General features: G+C 37.8%; 1 protein-coding gene across 5 annotated transcripts in view; it reads left to right on the top strand.

Annotated features, from left to right (window-relative positions):
- Positions 1-23,407, top strand: part of AFTPH (aftiphilin) — a 71,857-nt gene that overhangs the window by 11,599 nt on the left and 36,851 nt on the right. For all 5 annotated transcript variants that reach the window (XR_001484455.3, XM_074011655.1, XM_065527028.1 and 2 more), the window contains exon 2: positions 17,048-19,014. Coding sequence is in view for 4 of the 5 variants with exons in the window: in XM_074011655.1 (XP_073867756.1) it covers positions 17,080-19,014 (1,935 nt within the window). In the remaining variant the exon portion in view is untranslated. The remainder of the gene's footprint in view (positions 1-17,047; positions 19,015-23,407) is intronic.

Genomic DNA, 23,407 nt, shown 5'->3' with positions numbered 1-23,407 from the left:
TTTTAATCAGATTAGCAGTGACCCTGGTTTCTGGAAGTAGGGAAGTTTTTGGTTGGTGCTGCTGTTCACATAAGCATTTCTTTGTGTTCATCTGCAAGTGAAACTGTGATTAATTCTTTAAGCTTGTTTTTTTTTTTTTTTCTGAGAATTCGTTAACATTTAAATTATATACTAATTATAAGTGAAGCTTCAAAAAGGAATAAACAAGTGATTTCATAAGCTTTCTAGCTAAGTAGAAAGTAGTAATATTTCCAAAGTGGAATTTCCCATATCTAGAGCTGTATCAAATACTTATGTATTGTTTCAAAAATTGTCACAGTGCTTAAACTTTGATCCTTTTAAGTAAATTTTTCAAGTTTCATTTTTAAGAAGAGTATTGAAGATTTAATATTGTGAACTCGTTTTTGAAATCTTAAAGATGTTAAGTTTCTTAGTGCTAGTCTCAGATAAATGTGTACAACACAACTTTAAGATATTTATACAACCAAATCATAAGAGAAAACATTTTTGTAGGAAAAAGTACTGTTGCAGTGATTTACCTATATCAATGAGTTTAGCAGTTCAGTTTAGAAACATTTAGGTCATCCCTGGAGGTATAAAGTCCAATGGCATTCCTGTACTCTGGGAACTTAACACAAAGGTTCTCAGCCTTAGCTATCCCATTTAGTATCAACTTTGAAACTTTGAAAAATATATAGATGTTTGGGTCTACCCATTCTATTAGAGAAAAAAGTTAATACAAAGCTAAGGTTGAAAACCTATTAGGGGAAAAAACCATGGAAACAAATGTGATTTGCTTTGTTAAATGTAATAGGAAGTAGATATAAAGGAGGATTCATTCAGACAGGAAACTTGATACAATGAAAAGAACACTGGTTTTGATGTTAGAGTCCCACTTTCCCTACTTATTCTTTGTGGGACCGTGAACAGATTATGTGACTTGTTTCTTCCTCTGTAAAATGGGTTTTTGTGATTAAACTGAATGTATGAATAAACTGGTTTACAAATAAGTACCTTGCACAGTACCTGTCACATAGTAACTTAGTAAGTATAGGTGATCTCGCTTCTCCAGACTTCATAGAAAACTTCACGCTTGAATAGAATTTTGAAGGCTTAGTCAGTGGGTTCTCTGGACATATAAGAACAATACATTAGAAGAAATGACATGTGTGACAACTTAGAGGTAACAGTGCCAGTGGAGGATCCAGAGGTAATTTTGTCTGGCTGGAACAAAGAGGGAGTCTCTTAGCCACGTTGGCTAAGATACAGAGTTTTAAGCAGACTGCAGTAATCCTGGCCAAAAATAATGAGGCCCTGACAAGGTGTAGGTTGTGGGATGTTAAAACAAATACAGTAAGAGATGTTAAAGAGGTAGAAACTTGATTGATTTAATTTGTGGTAGAGGGGGAGCAGTCAGGGGTAACACTCAGATTTCTAGACTTAGAATTCAGAATATAGTGTAGGAACAAGTGGTTTCTGTTTACCTTTTGAGTAGAGGTTGAATTCAGTCTTGGAACTGGGGAATATGGGATGTCTCTGAGACATCTAGGTAGAGAGATTTTAAAAAGGCATTTGGGTAGGTAGATCAGGAGGTCAGACATATAGATAAGGTTTGAGCATTATGAACAGATAAAAACAAAAGGGGGATGAGATTTCTCAGTGATAAGATATGGGGAAGTGGCTGGGCGTGGTGGCTTATGCCTGTAATCCCAGCACTTATGGAGGCCAAAGTCGGTGGATCACCTGAGGTCAAGGAGTTTGAGACCAGCCTGGCCAACATGGTGAAAACCCATCTCTACTAAAAATACAAAAATTAGATGGGAGTGGTAGCACACGCCTGTAATCCCAGCTACTACTTGGGAGGTTGAGGTGAGAGAATCACCTGAACCCAGGAGGCGGAGGTTGCAGTGATCATGCCACTGCACTCTAGCCTGGGCGATAGAGCAGAGCAAGACTCCAGCTTAAAAAAAAAAAAAAAAAATAGAAGCCAGGGCAATCAGATTCATTGATGGAGAAAGGATAGAATAAAAGGAGAATCAAAAGAGAATTGCCAGCAGGGTGTGGTGGCTCAAACCTGTAATCCCAGCACTTTGGGAGTCCAAGGTAAGTGAATTGCTTGAGCTCAGGAGGTTGAGACCAGCCTGGGCAACATGGCAAAACACTGTCTTTACAAAAAATTTAAAAATTAGCTGGGCATGGTGGTATACACCTATAGTTCCAGTTATTTGGGTGGCTGAAGTGGGAGGATTGCTTTAGCCCAGGAGGCAGAGGCTGCAGTGAGCCATGATTGCACCACTGCACTGCAGCCAGGGCAAAAGAAGGAGACTCTGTCTCAAAAAAAAAGAAGAATGCTTTTCAGAAATGCTTTTTCACTTAAAAATGTATTTTAGACACTTTCGCCTATTAGTAATATAGATTTCTTTTTTTTAATGGCTGCACTTTTTATTTACCCACTTCTTTATTCATAGATTAAGTTTTCAGCTGCTTTTTAAAAAAATTGAACAAACAATACTGGAATTAATACTTTGTGGAAATATCTTTGTATATTTGCATGAATGCATCTGTAGAATACATCTTTGCAGATGAAATTGCTTAGTCAAAAGAATGGAAACAACAGACATCAGAGCCTACTTGAAGGTGGAAGGAGGGAAGAGGGTGAGGATGGAAAAACTACCTGTCGGGTACTATACTTATTACTTAGGTGATGAAGTAATTTATACACCAAACCCCCATGACACACAATTTACCTGTGTAACAGACCTGCACGTGTACCCCTGAACGTAAAATAAAAGTTTAAAAAATTAAAAATTTAAAAAAGAACTCACTAAAATGTTTGATATGCTACTAAACTGCAATAGGGTGCGTGAGCCAATATATACTCCTACCAATAGTATCTTTTAGAGAACTTTTACATTGTAGATGCTGCCCCAGAAAAGTTAATGTTTGCAAACTTAAACAATTGCTAAATGCTTTCTGAAAGTGAAAATCGTTAAAATGTGCCAAAGTGTTCAAGTTTTATGTTATGTTTGTATTTTTTTTAAATATTATCCTTAAAGTAGCATGCTTCCTAGATTGAAGGTAGTATGAATTTGAAAAATAGTAATTTTCATTTATTACTTTTATGTAAAATTCTGTAAAGAGAAAACGAACACTTTTATTTTATCAAATACTTGGTTCGTTGAAATAATGTAATTTAAGAATGCATTTTGTTTTTGTAAGCATCAGAATCAGGGAGGAATTCTTTGTTTTAAAAGAAGCCCTGTTCCCTCCTCTCATATGCTGGAAGTAATAATTAGATTTAGAGGAATTGGATCAAAAGGAAAGAATACTTTTTTATACTTTGTATTAAAACCTATTTCTGGTTTGTAAAATCAGTTTAGAGGGTCATGACCAGCTTTTAAGAAAAAATGAAATAGAACTAAAAGTCAGAGTACATAGAGAGTAAGGGTAAATGCTGTTTGGCGAAATTTTTTTTTTTTTTAAAGTATGTTGGGTCATCACGTAAAATGTATTTCTTCTGTGAGTCACGGGAAAAATGTGTGAAAAATTCTGCTTTATATGACAGGCCAATTCTCAAGTTGTTTCTAACCAGATGTATTTGGTACATTGCAAATAATAAATGTTATATATTTTTTTCTTTTATCCTTTAGCCTTTCTACCTCTCAGGAAAAAGTAAAACTTTAAACCGAGTAGAAACACCATTTAAAAAGGTCAACCAGCTAGGAATTTGTTCACCATGGAATTCCTTCCATAGTTTTTGTGGGGTTACTAGTATCGGCAGACCCATTTGTGGCATTACCTGTATACACACCACACGCATACACTCTTGAGCACTATTTTGGAATGTGTTTATATTTGATTTTTCAGGTATACAAAGTTTGTTTTATAATAATTCCCTGAAGAATATCATGTGTGCTATTATCTGTGGATCATTTATGACTGTCTTTAAGTTTGGTTAATTGTTTTGTTTCCTTCTGTCACTTCATTGCCTCCAGGTCATCTTTTTCTCTTGATTGATGGGTGGTAAGAAAACAAATTAAAGTCAAATTAATAGCACCTGGCAGAGACTTAATTTGTGCGGTAAATCTGCTGTTACATAGATCATATTTTAAGGCCAAATTTGTGAGTTGTAGATTATGTTGGACATTGTTGCTTACTTTCTTATTGGCTCAGATAATTGAATTCTAACTGCATTTGGTTGAAGTTTTATAACCTTTAGTAGATGCTTCTTTCTCTAAGAGGTGAGTTGCTCTCATGGTGGGTGTTTGTGATGTAGAAAGCAGCACTGTTGGCCAGGCGCAGTGGCTCACGCCTGTAATCCCAGCACTTTGGGAGGCCGAGGCGGGCAGATCGTGAGGTCAGGAGATCGAGACCATCCTGGCTAACACGGTGAAACCCCATCTCTACTAAAAATAGAAAAAATTAGCCAGGCGTGGTGATGGGCGCCTGTAGTCCCAGCTACTCAGGAGGCTGAGGCAGAAGAATGACATGAACCTGGGAGGTGGAGCTTGCAGTGAGCTGAGATCTTGCCACTGCACTCCAGCCTGGGTGACAGAGGGAGACTCTGTCTCAAAAAAAAAAAAAAAAAAAAAAGCAGCACTGTCAGAGGAATGGCAGCTGCCACAGCGTACATTTTTAGGTTACAGACTAAAGTATTTTTTTCATTTTGAAAGTCCACGCAGTAGTTTGTTATTTTGTTTTTCTGGGAATTTTTTTCTCAAAATACACTAGTCACTTGAGGTTTAACTTAGTCTTGACCAGAATGCTAATTTAAAACTTTACAACAAGAAACTTATTTTGAAGCATGTCAGCTGTTCATGTCAGCTGATTGCAAAATCTTCTGTGGGAAATTTTTCATGTAGTGTTAAAGCAAGTCCTGGGGAGCGGAGAACAAGAAAAATTAGTTGGACTATCCAGAGTGTAGCATTATGCTCTGGCGACACTCGCTGACACCTCTGCTTATGCTTAGGAATTGTCTCAAATCAAAGCACATATTCATGATAGCAGGTCTGTTAAAAACTCACTACAAATTTTTGTCATTTAGCTAGGGTTTTTTGCAGCTTGCATATAATGTACTGCCCCTCTTAACATACTTTCTCTTTAGGCATGTTGCAGCACAAATGACTGGGTTGTTTTTCCCACATTCATCACATTTCAGGCCAGCCTCCCTCAAATCCCACTTATTTACCGTGATTAAATTTGGATATTTCATAACTTATTTGGTAAAGCACTAAGAGACCAGAGGTGTGGTTATATAAATCTAATTGGAGTGTGGGTGAGTTGGAGCACAATTCAAGAGTGGTTAGGAGAATAAATGCCCCAGCAAGAATGGTGATAATATATTTAGTTCCTGCTGTGAGCCGGGCTCTGAGGATGCAGTGGTAAACAACAGAGGTCTATGCCTACACAACATTTACAGTCGTTTGAGCTCAAATAAAGTAACTCTTGAAAGAGCAGTTTCAGTAGAGTGGTAGCATGGAAGCCAGATTGTGTTGAGTTGAGAAGTGAGTGGGAAGTTAGGAAGTCGAGAGAGTGAATAGGCACGTCTCTTTCAAGAAGCTTGGTGGTGAGAAGGAGAAGAGCTAGGCCGCACAGAAGAGAGGAGGATTTTGTTTTGTTTTGTTTTGTTTTGTTCTGATTTGTTTTGAATTTGGAAGAGGCTGAACATTTATAGGAAAGGATCAATAGTGATGGAAAAAATTTTAAAGCCCCTGAGCAAGCAATTGAGAAGAAAAACAGAAGGTCCAGGGATTATCTGTACGCAAGATTATGGATGTAAGCAAGATTTTAGTGAAGGGACATGAAATCAAGCAGTTTCTGCCTTTCAGATTCTATTTTCATTGCAGAGTTTAAGGGATATGAGAGTAGAGAATTAGAGTGACTAATTTATTCTGCATCTATATGATAGGAGCTGAGAGTCCTAGGGCAAAAAAATGTTTTCCAAGGGCTAATCCATCTATCCTCATGGCTGCTTCTATTTTGTTGCCCTTGTTATCAATAGTTATCCAATGTTATGTATTCAATTTTATGTTGAAGTACCTTTTGGGAAAAATAGCTAGTAAACTCTCAAATATGGTCAGCTGATATGAAGAGTTAAAGGTACAACAATCTCTAATATTTTTATCTTGTTTAATTTTTACATGAAACTATCCAAATGCAAATAAAATGTGTTGTTATGAATTTGTGTAGAAGGTTAAAATGTTCAGCAGAAGAAAAACTTTTTCATGGAAATTTTTGAAAACCGACTTCTCTCAAATAACTCATTGCTGTTTAACAAGGTGATTATCACTTGAAAAGTGAAAGTGTGTTGCTGCTCATGTAACTGACTTATATATATTTTTACTTTTATGGGTCAATTGTATTGACATCAAAACTAGAAAGACAAAATATTTTGTTATCACTATTGACAGTGTGGCTTTTTTAGGGTGATCAACTTCAGTATAAAGATATTTTGCTGCTCATTTTCATTGTTTGCTCATGTTTGGTACTATGTACACTAATACTGAAACAAGATATTTGCTGCTTGGCATTTTTGTTGGTTATACTGTACTTTCTCGTCTTGTAAAAATCTTTCTCCTTCCAAATTACTCAGCGGTTTCAGAAACCTTTTTCTGAACCACTCAGAAACCTTTTTGTGAGAATTTTTATAATTGTAATATTTGCTGTCAATCACGTCTAATATTTTAAGACATGTATAAAATATTTGATTAGCTTGTGATTAATTCATCACTTACTAGTTATGCTACCTTGCAGGATTACTTAACCTCTTTGAGCTTTTATTTCTTCATCTTTAAAATGAAGCATTTCTACCTCATATGATAGTATGAGGAGATAATTGAGATAATTCACGAGTTCTCTTCATATAATATTGGCCCATAGTAAGCACTCAGTAAAAACACATGGAAGATACTATTTATTTAACAAATGTCATCTTAAATAATGTACGTTATGCACTTGGTGACTCAGTGACATACAGTTGGTGTCTGATATCTTGGGTTTTTGTTTTTAGGTTGGCAAGTTAATTAGAGGCTCTCCTTGTATTTGTTAGTTTCTGTTGCGCTAATATGCTAAGAACAAAAGAAAAAACACCCAAAAAGTAAAAACAAGTATTTCTCTAGATTTTAAAATTTAGAGCCATGAAAACAACTGTGATATCATAGCATTCTAAATATATTGAAAACCAAAAAGTTAACTAAAACCCAAATCTTCATGTGGTTCAGAAGAAGGGCTCTTTTCTACTTCTTTATGACTCTCAAGCAGAAATGTAGGCTGGGCAAATTCATTGACAGTACATTTTGATATTACCTTAAAGTTTCCATAAGGATATTATAATAAAGGTTTTTAATAATTTGAACTACTCTACACCAGACAATACTTGTAATGTAAATTGATGTTGTTAATGCTTATATAATATTTTCATTCATTTTTCTAAAGAAAACACAGTTTTTCTTTTTTGTTTTTTCCTTTACTCACCCAAATGACTCATTATGAACCTTGGACATACTGTGGTAAAAAGCTGGTGATTATTTTTTGCCATCCATTAAATATACTTTGCTAATGTCGTTGATACTATTGAAGTCATTAGCATATTTCAGATACAGTTGTTTTTCTTCTCCCTTTTCTTATCATCATCCTTCTTTCTACAATATCTTCTCCTTCACCCTCCATCCTAGTCCCTATAAAAATAAGTTGAGAGTGAAGGGCCCTGGGTGAAGCTGGATTGTATAATCTAGGTCAGTTTATCTGTGCTTGAAAGATGATGTGGACATTGATACAGCTGAGCTGATACCCTGTAAAGGATGGGAGTTTCTCCCAGTTGAGCAGTGTGTGCTGTACGTTTTTAGCTTGTCTGGAAGGAACTCTCGATGTTTGATTCTGGAAAGATTGCTAGAGGACCTCTTACTTAGAGACACTCTGCCCGCCTCAAATGTGAGCCCATGGACCTTTAGGGTGCATGATACTGTGTGTGGATGATAGGGGGTAGGAGGGTACCAGGGATTAACTACGCCTTAGAGGAATATGTAGGGAATACCCTATGTATTTCCCACATACGATGAATCCTTTCCATCCCAACCAAGCACCTTCTAAATTCTTGTGGTTGTTCATCTAACCAAATAGGAGCTACAGGCAGTTTACTTCAAGATACCAGTGAGACCTTCTGAGTTACATTTTTCTATTTCACTTCAAAACTTCCATCTTTTAACAGACTAGTAACTGGACCCTCGAGTTTGTTTAGAGGTTATGATCTCAGTCCTTCAACCTTGGGCTTCAGATTTAGTTTGTTATCAGCACCCCCCACCCCCCATGCCCCCAAGCCTATGAAATTATGTAGTTATATAAGTCAAGTTTTATATTTTCTAGGGATTAGTTATAAAAATTGGCAATAAAGTTAACTTCAATAAAGTCAATGTATCTTTAGTGTGGTTATGAATATTTTTCTTAAGTGACTTATTCTTTGACCTTTTAAAATATAGAGTCATATGAATGTTTGTGCCAATTAAGCAAACGTTGACTTAGATTTTGTTACAGATAGATTATTATTTTAGCCACAGAGTTGGTCAAAGTTAAAATATAATGGTAGTTGATCATTTACTTAGTGCACAGAATGTGCCAGGTACTGAAGGTCTGGTATAGTTTTAGTACGTATTATCAAACAGTTTTCTAAGTATCTGTACCAGTTTATACTTCCACCAGTAAAGTGTGGAAATCACAGTTTCTCCATATCCTTACCAAAAGTGGCTATGGAGAGAACAATTTTATTTTAGTCATTCTGGTAGATGTATAGTGGTATCTTATTGTTGTTTTAATGTGCATTTTTCCCTGATGATTTTTTATATGCTGTTGGCTATTTGGATAGCCTCTCTTGTGAAATACCTGTTCAGATATTTTGGCCATTTTTCTGTTGGATTGTTTCACATGGATTTGTAGGAATTCTTTACATATTCTGGATATGAGTTCTTTGACAGTTACATGTGTTGCACATATCTTCTCCCAGGCAATGGCTTTCTTGGTTTTTCACTCTATGGTATTCTTTTGATGAACGGAAGTTTTAAATTTGAATGCAGTCCAATATATCAATCTTTTCTATAGTCAGTGTTTCTGTTTCTTGTTTAAAACATTTATACCTTTCCTAAGGTCATACAAATAATCTCTTCTGTTATCTTCTAGAAGGCTGATTGCTTTACCTTTCACATTTAGGCCCATGATCTGTCTATCTGGACCTTATTTCTGTGTAAGACGTTAGAATCAAAGATTTTTTTCCTGCCTGTGTAGATATCCAGTTAATCTAGCATCATTTGTTGAAAAGTCTATCCTTTCCCCTCCACACTGTAGTGGCGTCTGTATCACAAGACCATGGGACTTCAAACCAAGTCTTGATATCAGGTAGTTTAAGTCTTCCAACTTTGTTTTTCTTGAGAAACTATTTTTAAATGGCCAAATAGTCTCAGACAGTTGTTGGCCCCATTCCTTCCTTCCTTCTGCCTTCTCAAGCCTATTTGCCTTTTGACCCCAGAGCTTACAACTTACAGACTCATCATCTCTTCTCTTCCATGACCATTTCAGACTAGAGGCTAGAATTCCATAAGCAAGTGCAGCTTCTCCTTTGGTGGAAGATTAATACAGAATCACCTTCACCTGTTGTATGCCCTGCCATCCTGGCTACTAATTTGACTCGGGGCTTAGGTTCCACTGCTGATTGCTCTTGGGCTTCTGGACTATTTCCCTGACCCCTTTATATTGGACCTTCTATGCCAGAATTCCCAAACCCAAAACCCTCTGATTTTCCTGGTTTGTAGCCCTGAAGTCGGCTTCAGTTTGCACTTTTATTATTTTTATTCACCTATATTGTCCCCTAATCTCCTTATAAGGATGTGATTTCTCATAGACAAATCTCCAAAGTACAGGAAGCCCACCCCAAATTCTCTATGCTCTAACTACTAGGATATCTTGTTTGCTACCCAATTATGAGACCCTCCTGTCAACTGTTTTTGTATACGGTGGCTTGCAAGACAATAGCTGCATTATTTATTTGCTCCACTCTAACAGGTCTTAGAATAAGTAGACATAAAAATGGCAAGTTGCACACAAGCACGCACGCTTGTTTGTACAGGTTATAAAGAAATTAGATGACTAATTGGGACTCCTTGAGGTGTGGATGGAGAAAGTAGTCCATTAAGAAGGATGAAGAAACATTTATTCAGTTTGTTGTGTGCCAGACATAGTACTAAAGTAGCTCATCTATCCTTTTTTTCTCCTATTAAGTAGGAACAGCTATTTAAAGCCCATATTTTATGTGTTAAAGTGGATTATATAAATGAAACTTTGTTTGTAAATTCATTATACAAGTAATACTTCAATTAACATGAAGCTTCTTTTAAGTAGCGTTGGCCTAGACACAGAGGAATTTTCTGGAAAGTTTTGAGCCTCCCCTACACTGACTGGTTTGAGGACATTTAGAAGCAATGGCACTCTCTTAGGTTTCTAAAGGGTAAGTTGAGTCAGAGCCAAGACCTGCTACAGGGGAACATGGAGCAGCCCAAGTTCTCACCATCAATAGGTGACCCCCCTTTTGAGAAATATGAAAATGTTTTTACTCTAGAAGGCCAATAAAGCCTGTCTCACCTATAATGGAAAATAGAGTACCTTGCAAAGGTATGACAGGAAGAAAAACTTTCAGAGTTGTTGCTTTGGTTACAAAGTTTCTGATTCATATCTTTGTATTTGCATTAACGTCTGAGTTTGGAATAGGTTGTGAACCAATACATTATTTCATTTTTAAACAGTAAAAGTTTTGGAAAAAAGCAATAGGTTAATCACAGATTAGGCTAGAAAAAAAAAGCCATCACACATAGTTCTTTGAAAGTAAGGTATTATGGGCATGTAAAATGGTACAGCCACTCTGGAAAAGAGTTTGGCAGTTTTTTACATAACTAGACATATACTTACCATGATACCCAGCAGTCACACTCTTGAGCATTTATCCCAGATAAATGAAAACTTACATGTCCAGAAAAACCTGTACATAGATGTTCCTAGCATCCTTATACATACTATTTATATATACTATTTATACTATTAGTGTATATGTATGTACACACACACTATACATATGCAATTTATAATAGTAAAATACTGGAAACAACCAAAATGTCCTTCAGCAGGTGAACAGTTGAACAAACAAACTGGTATATCTGTACAATGGAATGCCACCAGCAATAAAAAAAAACTAGACGGGTGGATCACGAGGTCAGGAGATCGAGACCATCCTGGCTAACACGGTGAAACCCCGTCTCTACTAAAAAATACAAAAAAAAAAAAAACTAGCCGGGCGTGGTGGCGGGCGCCTGTAGTCCCAGGTATTCGGGAGGCTGAGGCAGGAGAATGGCGCGAACCCGGGAGGCGGAGCTTGCAGTGAGCTGAGATCCGGCCACAGCACTCCAGCCTGGGCGACAGAGCAAGACTCCATCTCAAAAAAAAGGCCTAACCTATTGTTACATGCAGCAACCAGAATGGACCTCAAGGGCATTACACTGAGTAAAAAAAATTCAACCTCAAAGGGTTGCATACCTTATTACTCTATTTACATAATACTCTTGAAATGACAAAACTGTGGCCATGGAGAACAGATTCGTGGTTGCAAGGAACAGGAATGGAGGTGGAGTGGGGGCAGTTCTGTGTCTTGATAGTGGTGGTAGTTACACAAATCTGAATAGAGGATAAAATTGAACAGAACTATACACAAACACAAATGCAAGTTCTTTTTTTTTTTTTTTAAATGAGATGGAGTCTTGCTCTGTTGCCCAGGCTGGAGTGCAGTGGCACGATTTCAGCTCACTGCAACCTCTGCCTCCCGGGTTCAAGCAATTCTCCTGCCTCAGCCTCCCAAGTAGCTGGGATTACAGGCACCCGCCACCACGCCCGGCTAATTTTTGTATTTTTAGTAGAGATGGGTTTCACCATGTTGGCCAGGCTGGTCTCAAACTCCTGACCTCAAGTGATCCTCCTACCTCGGCCTCCCAAAGTGCTGGGATTACAGGCATGTGTCACCACACCCAGCCTTTTTTTTTTTTAAATGGTAAAAATTGAACAAAGTCTGTGAACAATAATGTTAACAGTAATGTACCAACATTGTCATGGTAAATTTTATATTATGTATATTTTACCACAGTTTTTTAAAAGGTGTTATTGTATAAGTAACACATTTATTCTAAAATACACATATTTAAATGCAGGCATATAAATCTCTTTGATTGCTTTCTTTTTTTCCATTTTGAAACAATCACAAACATAAAAAGTTGCAACGTGAATACAAATAACTTTTTTTTTTGGAACAATTTAAGACTGCCAGCCTGATGTCCCATCACTACCAAATAGTTTAGTGTGTATCTCCTACAACCAAGAACATTCTCATGCATGACTACAATACTAGCATCACAAGGCTGGGCAAGGTGGCTCATGCCTGTAATCCCAGCACTTTGGGAGGCCGAGGCAGGCAGATCACAAGGTCAGGAGATCGAGACCATCCTGGCTAACACAGTGAAACCCCGTCTCTACTAAAAAAAAAAAAAAAAAAAAAAAAAAAAAATTAGCCGGGTGTGGTGGCAGGTGCCTGTAGTCCCCGCTACTTGGGAGGCTGAGGCAGGAGAATGGTGTGAACCCAGGAGGCGGAGCTTGCAGTGAGCCGAGATTACGCCACTGCACTCCAGCCTGGGTGACAGAGCTAGACTCCGTCTCAAATACATACATACATACATACATACATACATACATACTACCATCACAATCAAGAAATTAACATTGATACATTGCTGCTATAGTGAATCTTTTGGACCCTGTTAAAGTAGATGATTCACAATCATCCCAGTAACAACCTTTTTAGAAAGGAGATCAAGTGATGCATTTACTTCTCATGTCTCTTTATTCTTCTTCAATCTGAAACAAGTTTTCAGTCTTTCCTTGGCTTTCATGAGCTTAATACTTTTGAAGATTACAGGCCAGTAATTTTGTAGGCTCTCTCTCAGTTTGAATTTCCCTGAAATTTCCTCCTGAAGTCAGTTGTTGTATTTTTGACAGGATATCCTAGAAGTGACCGTGTATTCTCATTGCATCTCATCAGATGGTGCATGATTTCAATGTTCCCATTACTGATAGTGTTCATGTTGATCACCTGATCAAGGTAGTGTCAGGCTTCACACTGTAAGCTTATACTTTTTCCCTTTGTAGTTAAGTATATTGTGGGGAAGTACTTTGAAACTATGGAAATACCCAGTTCCTCGTCTAACTTTCAGTTTATTTACTTACATGTTTATATCTGTGAGGACTCAGTTTATTATTGTATTGATTGGGTTATAATCCATTATCATCTTTATTCAGGTGCTCAAATTGTTCCTGATTTAGTTAGTAACAGCCCCTTAAAGCTAGCTTTTGTATTGTATCCTTTTGACATGTCACTATCTTTACTAATGCTTTTAAATTTTATTTTTACTTACTTTTTTTTGAGATAGGGTCTCACTGTCACCCAGGCTGGAGCAGTACAGTGGTGTGATCATAGCTCACTGCAGCCTTGACTTCCTGGACCCAAGCAATCCTCCCGCCTTAGCCTCCCAAGTAGCTGGACTACAGGTGCATGCCACCATGCCTGGCTAATATTTTGTACTTTTTGTAGAGACATGGTTACATCATGTTGCCTATGGCTGGTCTTGATCGAACTCCTGGGCTCAAGTAATTCACCCGCCTCAGTCTACCAAAATGCTGGGATTACAGGTGTGAGCCACTGCACCCGGCTGCTTTTAAACTTTAGAAAAAGGAATCCTATAGTTAATGGCTGTATCATATGCTGTTGTAGGGATATAGCATAACTTGCTTAAATAATCTCTTTGCAGCATTTTGTTTTAGATTTCTTTAAAAAGAGTTTGCATAGTACAACCATATTGCCTTCTGGAAGGCTTGTAACAGTTTACACTCACAAGCAATGTGCATGTGTGCAAGGGTTGCTATCCCCACATTCTCATTAACAATCGCAAAGTGATTTTAAATAATAGGAATTTCATAATTAGAGGGACATAGTTAGAGGTCACTAAGCATTAGAAGGGGTTATCAGGACACTAGGCAAGGGAAGAAAATAGGATTTATGTGTATCTTGTACTTTTTTTTTTCTATTTAAATCAGCAGCAGGAAAGAAGAGTATGGCAGAGCAAAGCAGTTATTTTCTTCTTTATGGTGCTAATTTCGTAAGAAAGATAATTTGAAGTAGATATATTACAATGGAGCCTTTTCGTTTTCTTGTGACTTGCTCATTTCTTCCTGGTAACTCTCAGTGACTGACCAATCATTAACCTCAAAGATCCTTTTCAAAATTCTGAAGCCATTCTCCACTAAGCAGCTGTCTGAATGAACTTTGGGAAAGTTGCTCACTAGTTGGCTTCATTTTCCTTACCTCTAAATTAAACTGTGTGGTTTCTACAGTACCTTCACTCTAAAACTGGAAGATCTTAGGAAATTTTATTCTGAGAGAAGGCTAGCTTGCAAAACTGGTTGAATTTTCTAGTAAACATTTTCTTCATGTATCTAACTGGGCAACTGTGAGTTGTAAGAATTATCTGTTTATTATTTATGGGCTGGGTTTATTCTAGGACTTTGGCTGTTAGTCCTCCGTTTGCTTTCTGTTTTTTTTTTTTTTTTTTTTTGAAACCGAGTCTCACTCTGTCACTTGGGCTAGAGTGCTGTGGCATGATCTCGCCTCATTGCAACCTCCACCTCCCACTTCCCGGGTTCAAGTGATTCTCCTGCCTCAGCCTCCTGAGTAGCTGGTATTACAGATGTCACGCCCAGCTAAGTTTTTTTTTAGTGGAGATGGGGTTTCACCATGTTGGCCAGACTGGTCTCGAACCCCTGACCTCAAGCGATCCACCCACCTCAGCCTCCCAAAGTGCTGGGATTATAGGTAGTCCCTTTACGTCTAATGTTAAATCTGACTTGTGGAACTTTTGACTCCTTAGCACAGAGGAATAGAATAACTCAGGTTTCATTTAAGAATTAAATACATTAGGCTGGGCGCGGTGGCTCACGCCTGTAATCCCAGCACTTTGGGAGGTCGAGGTGGGCAGATCATGAGGTCAGAAGATCAAGACCATCCTGGCTAACATGGTGAAACCCCATTTCTACTAAAAATACAGGAAAAAAAAATTAGGCAGGTGCGGTGGCGGGTGCCTGTAGTCCCAGCTACCTGGGAGGCTGAGGCAGGAGAATGGCATGAACCTGGGAGGCAGAGCTTGCAGTGAGCCGAGATCATGCCACTGCACTCCAGCCTGGGCAACAGAGTGAGACTCCGTCTCAAAAAAAAAAAAAAAAAATTAAATATATTGAAAAGAAGCTATTATAAATTAATTAGTATGGGAAGGATTATTCAACAAAAGGGATTAAGACCATTGCTTGGCTGTTTAGAAAAAAAAATTCACCTTACATTTTTGCTTTACATCATACACCGAAATAAATTCTAAATGTGTTAAAATTAAATGTTTTTTTAAACCCTAAAAGTAGAAGAAAATAAAAGTGAATATTTATTAAATTTTATATGATAGTGAAATAATGAAGAAAGTTGCATAAAACTTTCTTCATCTTCCTGAAAAGATCAATTGGTTTGACTTCCTAAAATTAACTTGGGAAAATAGCTTGGCAGTTTCTTATAAAGTTGAGCGTGCTACATGACCCAGTATTCACACTCCTGGGTTTATATATTTTAGAGAAATGAAAACTTGGGTTCACATAGTAATCTGTACATGAATGTTCATAGCAGTTTTATTTGTAATAGAAAAATACTGGAAACAACCCACATAACCTATATGGAGTGAATGGGTAGACAACCTGTGGTACATCTGTACAATAGAACACTGGTTAGCAATGAAAAGGAGTCATACCCAGGAGTGGTGGTGTGCACCTGTAGTCTCAGCTACCCAGGATGCTGAGACAGGAGGATTGCTCAGCCCAGGAAACCAGCCTGGGCAACATAGTGAAACCCTGTCTCTAAAATAAAGAAAAAGAAAAGGAATGAACTGTTGACACATGCAGCAACATGGATAGCTCTCAAGGGCATTAGGCTGAGGGAAAAAGCCAGCTTCAAAGGGTTATGTATTTTGTGATTCTATTCATATAACATTCTTGATGTAACAAATTATAATGATGTAGAATAGATCAAGGATTAGGGTTTAGGGAAGAGTGTGACTATTAAGGGGTAACATGAGGGAGTTTTTTTGTGTTGATAGAATAGTTCTTATCCTGATTGTAGTGATGGTCACTCTAATGTAATCCACACACATAAAATTTTTAGAACTGTATACACACACACACACACAACTGGTGAAATCCAAACAAGGTCTGTAGCTGAGTTAATAGTTGTACTGATGTCAGTTTCCTGGTTTGACCATGTGTTATGCTTATTACTATATTACCACTGGGAGAAGCTGAGTGGAATATACACAAAAATGCTTTTATTTCCAACTTGTTTTGAGTCTTAAACTATTTCAAATTTTTAAATTATTTAAAAATTAACTTGGGTCAGAAATAAACATTGAAAAGCCAAATGAAGAAAATATTTGTAACAATTATTAGAAAATTTTTATGCCTTTTATTTATTAATATAAAGAACTCATACAAATCCATAAGGCAAGCACTGAATCCTTAATGAATTGAAGGGGAACTTAACAGAATAAGCATGTACCCAGGAGAAAATTTTGTAGGTGTACTTTTGTAAGTGTATATTCAGAATTATCTGGAATCCCCACAATCAGTCAGTGTGCCGCCAGTGCACATATCGTCTAAGAGAACTTTTTTTTTCCCAGTATATTATAGCTGTGTAAAGTAATTTCACCCAAGAGAAAAATAGATTAAAAGATACAAAACATTATGCAGGAAATGGTCAAGGAAAAAAGGAGACAAAAGAGGGAGCACTGTAAATTTGCATTGTTTTAAAGTAGCTTTGAGAGAATTTTGAAGGATCTTGTTCTATGTAATCTGTCCCCTCCAAAAAAAAATTTTTTTTTTTTTACAGGTGTAAATTAATTATTTGAAAGCAACTGAACAATGGAGCCAGACATCATTCGAATGTACTCTTCATCCCCCCCACCACTAGACAATGGAGCAGAGGATGATGACGATGATGAATTTGGGGAATTTGGCGGGTTTTCAGAAGTTAGCCCTTCTGGTGTAGGGTTTGTTGATTTCGATACAGCAGATTATACTCGTCCCAAGGAAGAGTTTGTACCTTCAAACCATTTTATGCCAATTCATGAATTCTCAGAAAATGCAGATAGCCTTACAAGCTTTAAGTCCATTAAAAATGGTAATGATAAGGACATCACTGCTGAACTTTCTGCTCCTGTGAAAGGACAGTCTGATGTTTTACTTTCTACCACCAGCAGAGAAATAATTTCATCTAAAACATTAGATACTTCCATTGATGGCATGGAAAGTCCAGGAAATTTAAATAAAGTAGTGGAGCAGAGACAGAATGTTGGAACACTTGAAAGTTTCTCTCCAGGAGATTTTAGAACTAATATGAATGTTGTTCATCAAAACAAGCAGTTAGAGAGCTGCAATGGTGAAAAGCCTCCTTGTCTGGAGATTCTAACAAATGGGTTTGCAGTGTTAGAAACTGTAAATCCTCAGGGAACAGATGATCTGGACAATGTAGCTGATTCAAAGGGATGGAAGCCTCTTAGCACTCATAGCACTGAGTATAATTTAGACTCTGTACCTAGTCCTGCTGAGGAATTTGCAGATTTTGCCACATTTTCCAAAAAGGAAAGGATACAACTAGAAGAAATAGAATGTGCAATTTTAAATAATAGAGAAGCACTAACCATTCGGGAAAACAATAAAATTAATAGAGTCAATGAACTGAATTCTGTAAAAGAAGTGTCTTTGGGTAGAAGCTTGGATAACAAAGGAGACACTGATGGAGAGGATCAGGTTTGTGTTTCAGAAATAAGCATAGTGACTAACAGAGGTTTCAGTGTTGAAAAACAAGGCCCTCCAACACTGCAACAGGATGAATTTTTACAGTCAAGTGTTCAGTCAAAGGCTTGGAGTTTGGTAGACTCAGCTGATAATTCAGAAGCCATTAAGAGAGAACAACGTAAAACTGAAGAAGAGCTTGACTTACTTACTTCTAAATGTGCTCACCTATGCATGGATTCTGTTAAAACTTCGGATGATGAAGTCGGTTCTTCCAAAGAAGAAAGTAGTAAGTTTACTAATTTCCAAAGCCCAAACATTGACCCCACAGAAGAAAATGATTTGGATGATTCTGTAAGTGTAAAAAATGGTGATAGTAGTAATGACTTTGTGACTTGCAATGATACCAATGAAGATGATTTTGGTGATTTTGGTGACTTTGGCACTGCCAGTGGCTCAACTCCACCTTTTGTTACTGGTACTCAAGATTCAATGAGTGATGCCACTTTTGAAGAGTCTTCAGAGCACTTTCCACATTTTAGTGAACCAGGTGATGACTTTGGAGAATTTGGGGATATAAATGCTGTTTCTTGCCAAGAGGAGACAATATTAACAAAGTCAGACCTAAAACAGACTTCTGATAATTTATCAGAAGAATGTCAATTGGCAAGAAAATCTAGTGGAACAGGCACTGAACCTGTTTCAAAACTTAAAAATGGGCAAGAAGGTGAGTTTGGACATTTTGATTCTGTGCCAAATATTCAGGATGACTGCAATGGTTTTCAAGACTCTGATGATTTTGCAGACTTCAGTTCAGCTGGTCCTAGCCAAGTTGTAGATTGGAATGCTTTTGAGGATGAACAAAAAGATAGTTGTTCTTGGGCTGCTTTTGGAGACCAGCAGGCTACTGAATCTCATCATCGAAAGGAAGCCTGGCAGTCACATAGGACAGATGAAAATATTGATACTCCAGAAACCCCCAAAATGCACAGTGTACCTTCAGCAACTTCCAAAGGAGCAGTTGCTAGTGGCCATTTACAGGAATCAGCCACTTCAGTTCAGGTATTTACTAATTTTCTCTAGTTTGTATGACGTAATAATTGTTGTGGAGGCTTCTAATTTCAGCTTTTCAAAAAATGTTTTTTCAACTGAGGACCTGTTGAAGAAGTCTTGTTATGTTGTATAATGCCTGTCTGATTTGTGGGTTGGTTACATTTTTCACAACCCTTTGGGAAACTAATAGTCCTATAGTAAAGCACAATAAGATTTTTCTTTATCTCAATGAGTTTCATTAATATTTACAGATATTCATCAACTTGGATTTTTTAGTGACTATAAATACCATTTATGTTAAAAAAAAAAAAGCCCACACTTATTAGCTAATTAATGGTTCCAGTAAATCCTTCAGTATTGCCCTTTACAGTGATTTTAAAAGAAGGTTAAACTGAGATTTAGATTTTTTTTTTAAGCTTAAGAAAAAAATGTTAATTTTGTCCCTCAAAGACCTAGGAAATTCAAGTACGGTTTTGATTCCAGGAGAGAACAAGCAGAATTTGGAACCTCATTCTGTGCCAAAGGCTATAGTGAATTGAAGAATAGAAAAACAACTAGAAAAAAGCAAATTTTTCTTTTTCCTCATAATTTAGCAGCGACTAAAAGACTTGGGGTGAGGGTATGAGATGAATTAAGGTCTAGTTCTAAAATAAGAAACAACTATAGGTTCACTTATTGTAGTTGTATTTATTTGCCTATACTTTCTTACAAATGTACCTGTTAGCTCTTCCTAGAGAGTAGGTGTGTCAGGGAGAATATTTTACCCCTTAGCTCCTATACATTATCCTTTTTTGATTCAGACTCTTTCAGAAAAGATTCATTAAGATTCACTTTGACCTAAAGTAGCCCCTAGAGGTGTAGCTTGATATCTCGGTTGTTCCCCAGTCCGGAGTTGTACCCTGTGCTAAATTTTACCTTTTTTCAACTCCAGGGGTGTGGAAGAGGGCACTCCCTTGAATGTCACTGCCTTATACTGACAATAGATATATGTAACTAACACCTGATCCACAAGCTTATTTTAAATATGCCATTAATAAACTCAGAATCTACAAACTTTATCCAGTTATCTTTTGCTAAGAAAACCATTTTCAATTGGAAATCTTTCCAAAGTCTTTGTAATTTGAAATAGTTATACTTCATTGCCTTGATAACTTTGACACAGTAAGATATTAGAGAAACTATGGTATTACCAGTTGGTGTGCATAGCTAATCGCTTTTTAGTTGGCTTTTGTGTCTGGGTAGTTTAATTTGCTAATTCAATTATTACATGGTTTGACTAATGTGTATTATTCCTAATGAGTAATTCATTATTTAGGCAGAACCTTGCCATTTTAAACAAGAAGTGAACTAATTAGTTCTAATTATGATGCTAAATGAGAACTGTTGCTTTTGACCTAACCCTTTCCCTATTTAGTTTCATCTCACTAGAGGATAGGGTGACACTGGTATTGGATGATCTAGAATTTGTAGCCTTAGAACTTTTAACATCATCAGATAATGCATTTTTAAAAGTGTGACCACTTCAAGTAGGAATTTCTTGCATCATACAAGTTGATTGAAGTTATTTATGTATAATTTGATAACTGGATGTAGGAGATAATAAAGCATGTGGGCTTCATGAAATCTGACAGATCTGAGTTTGAATCTTGACCCAGCCTCTTAAAAAGCCTTATGATTAGGCCGGGCGCGGTGGCTCAAGCCTGTAATCCCAGCACTTTGGGAGGCCGAGACGGGCGGATCACGAGGTCAGGAGATCGAGACCATCCTGGCTGACACGGTGAAACCCCGTCTCTACTAAAAAATACAAAAAACTAGCCGGGCGAGGTGGCGGGCGCCTGTAGTCCCAGCTACTTGGGAGGCTGAGGCAGAAGAATGGCGTGAACCCGGGAGGCGGAGCTTGCACTGAGCTGAGATCCGGCCACTGCACTCCAGCCTGGGTGGCAGAGCGAGACTCCGTCTCAAAAAAAAAAAAAAAAAAAGCCTTATGATTTTTGGATAGGTTACTTCTGAACTCAGCTGTATATACAAAGAAGATAATATCTACTTCAGAGAACTTTTGTGAAGATAAAAGGAAATTTTTAAATGAGTGAAGAAATCAATCTGCTAGAAAATAAGAATTTTATAGTATGATTCTATTTTTTTATAAAAAATAAAACAGAAACTGTATAGATGTGGCAAGTTACATTAAGAGTTTCTGAGGCCAGGCACAGTGGCTCATGCCTATAATCACAGCACTTTAGGAGGCCGAAGTGGGTGGATCACTTGAGGTCAGGAGTTCTAGCCCTGCCTGGCCAACATGGTGAGACCCTGTCTCTACTAAAAATTGGAAAATTAGCTAGGCGTGGTGGCATGCATCTGTAATCCCAGCTACTCAGGAGGCTGAGACAGGAGAATAACTTGAACCCAGCAGGTGGAGGCTGCAGTGAGCCAAGATCATGCCACTGCATTTCAGCCTGGGCTGCAAGAGAGAGACTCTGACTGACACACACACACACACACACACACACACACACACACACACACATACGCACGACTTAGATTTGTTTGGCTCAGGCCTCACGCTTTTATTTTTGCTAATGGGTTATGGAAAATGAACAGAATTTGGATGTCGGGAAAGAGAAACTGCTGGAGGAGGCCAAAAGAACTTTGGGAAGAAAGGTGAAGTAGTGAAATGGGTAACCCCTGCTGAGTAAGTGACTGAGTCAGAAGTGGAGAAAGATTGAACCAAGACTTTCATTCTTACCCTGCTGTTGGTGAAGGAGAGTTGCAGCCAGCACTTTCTTTCTTGGGCTTCAGATTCTGCTGGAAGAGTATATTAATTTAGCCCTTTTGAAGAGGATTAGATTTATTAGTATTTTTCTTAAAATGTTTTCCCTAGTTGCTCCGGACAGTGTTCCAAACAAGCACAGAATTCCTTTTTTTTTTTGAGACAGAATCTTGCTGTGTCGCCCAGGCTGGAGTGCAGTGGCACGATCTCAGCTCACTGCAGCCTCCGCCTCCTGGGTTCAAGCAGTTCTGCTGCCTCAGCCTCCCAAGTAGCTGAGACTACAGGCCCGCACCACTACACCCAGCTAATTTTTGTACTTTTACTGGAGATGGGGTGTCACCATATTGGCCAGGCTGGTCTCAAACTCCTAGACCTCAGGTGATCCACCCAGCTCGGCCTCCTAGAGTGCTGGGATTATAGGCGTGAGCCACCGTGCCCGGCCTCCTCACATATTAGTAACAGTAACCATTATAAGTTTTTTAGTGGTAAAACTTGAAATGATTTATTCCTGTTCAATCTTACCTGGATGCCACAAGTGTCCCGAACAAAATGCCATCAAGTGGTTTTGTCCGAATTTTGCTTTGACAGAATGTGAGTGTTTCAGAATTCAGAGCTTAATTAAATTAAACAAACATGGCAATTTGATTTAATTTGTTTGATTAAGCAAGCATGGAAAACAAATCTTTCTTTTGTGAAGTCAGACAAATGGTATAGTTGGTCATTTCAGATTTCTTCCACTTTTCACTATTTGGTATGTGACATTGTCCAGGTCTCCATTTCTTAGCACTTTCCTATTTTTAGCCCACCAAAAAGATATCTTAAAATGTTAATAAATATGTCTTCCTTGGGGTTAGTGCAATAATTTGTTACTTAGGTAGGGGAAAGTCAAGCAAGAATTCTTTCGAAATTAAAAAAATGTTCTTAGTCTAATTCTCAGCTGTGGGTCCAGCGAGTCTCAGTGGGTTCAAGCTTTGATGTAAAAGCCATACATGAACATTATTAAGAAATGGGTACCTTCTCCTTTCAGTGAATAATTTTTTCTGAGAACCTAAAGTTTAATATATTTCATTCTTTTTTTTTTTTTTTTTTTTGAGGCGGAGTCTCACTCTGTCGCCCAGGCTGGAGTGCAGTGGCGCGATCTCCGCTCACTGCAAGCTGCACATCCCGGGTTCACACCATTCTCCTGCCTCAGCCTCCGGGTAGCTGGGACTACAGGCGCCCGCCACCATGCCCGGCTAATTTTTTGTATTTTTAGTAGAGACAAGGTTTCACGATGTTAGCCAGGATGGTCTCGATCTCCTGACCTCGTGATCCGCCCACCTCGGCCTCCCAAAGTGCTGGGATTACAGGCATGAGCCACAGCGCCCGGCCTGTTTCATTCTTTTGTTAACATTCGTATAAATTGTAGAGAAGGTAAGTGCTGGTATCTCCATTATACAAATGAGAACGAAGTCTTCACTTTTTGGCTAAAGATTTAAAACAACAAAATGCCAACAACAACAACAAAACCTTCCTTACATTTCAAAGCAGTCCTTTTTTATGAATGTTATTTTAACCTTTTTTTTTTTTTTCTATCCTGGGAAGCCAGGAAATTTTCTGTATTTTTAGTAGAGACAGGGTTTCACTGTGTTAGCC

Source organism: Macaca fascicularis, chromosome 13, assembly GCF_037993035.2.
Source record: "Macaca fascicularis isolate 582-1 chromosome 13, T2T-MFA8v1.1".
In the NCBI taxonomy this organism is placed as follows: domain Eukaryota; kingdom Metazoa; phylum Chordata; class Mammalia; order Primates; family Cercopithecidae; genus Macaca; species Macaca fascicularis.
Note: the sequence above shows the minus strand (reverse complement) of the source record. Positions and strands in the feature narration are given on the sequence as shown.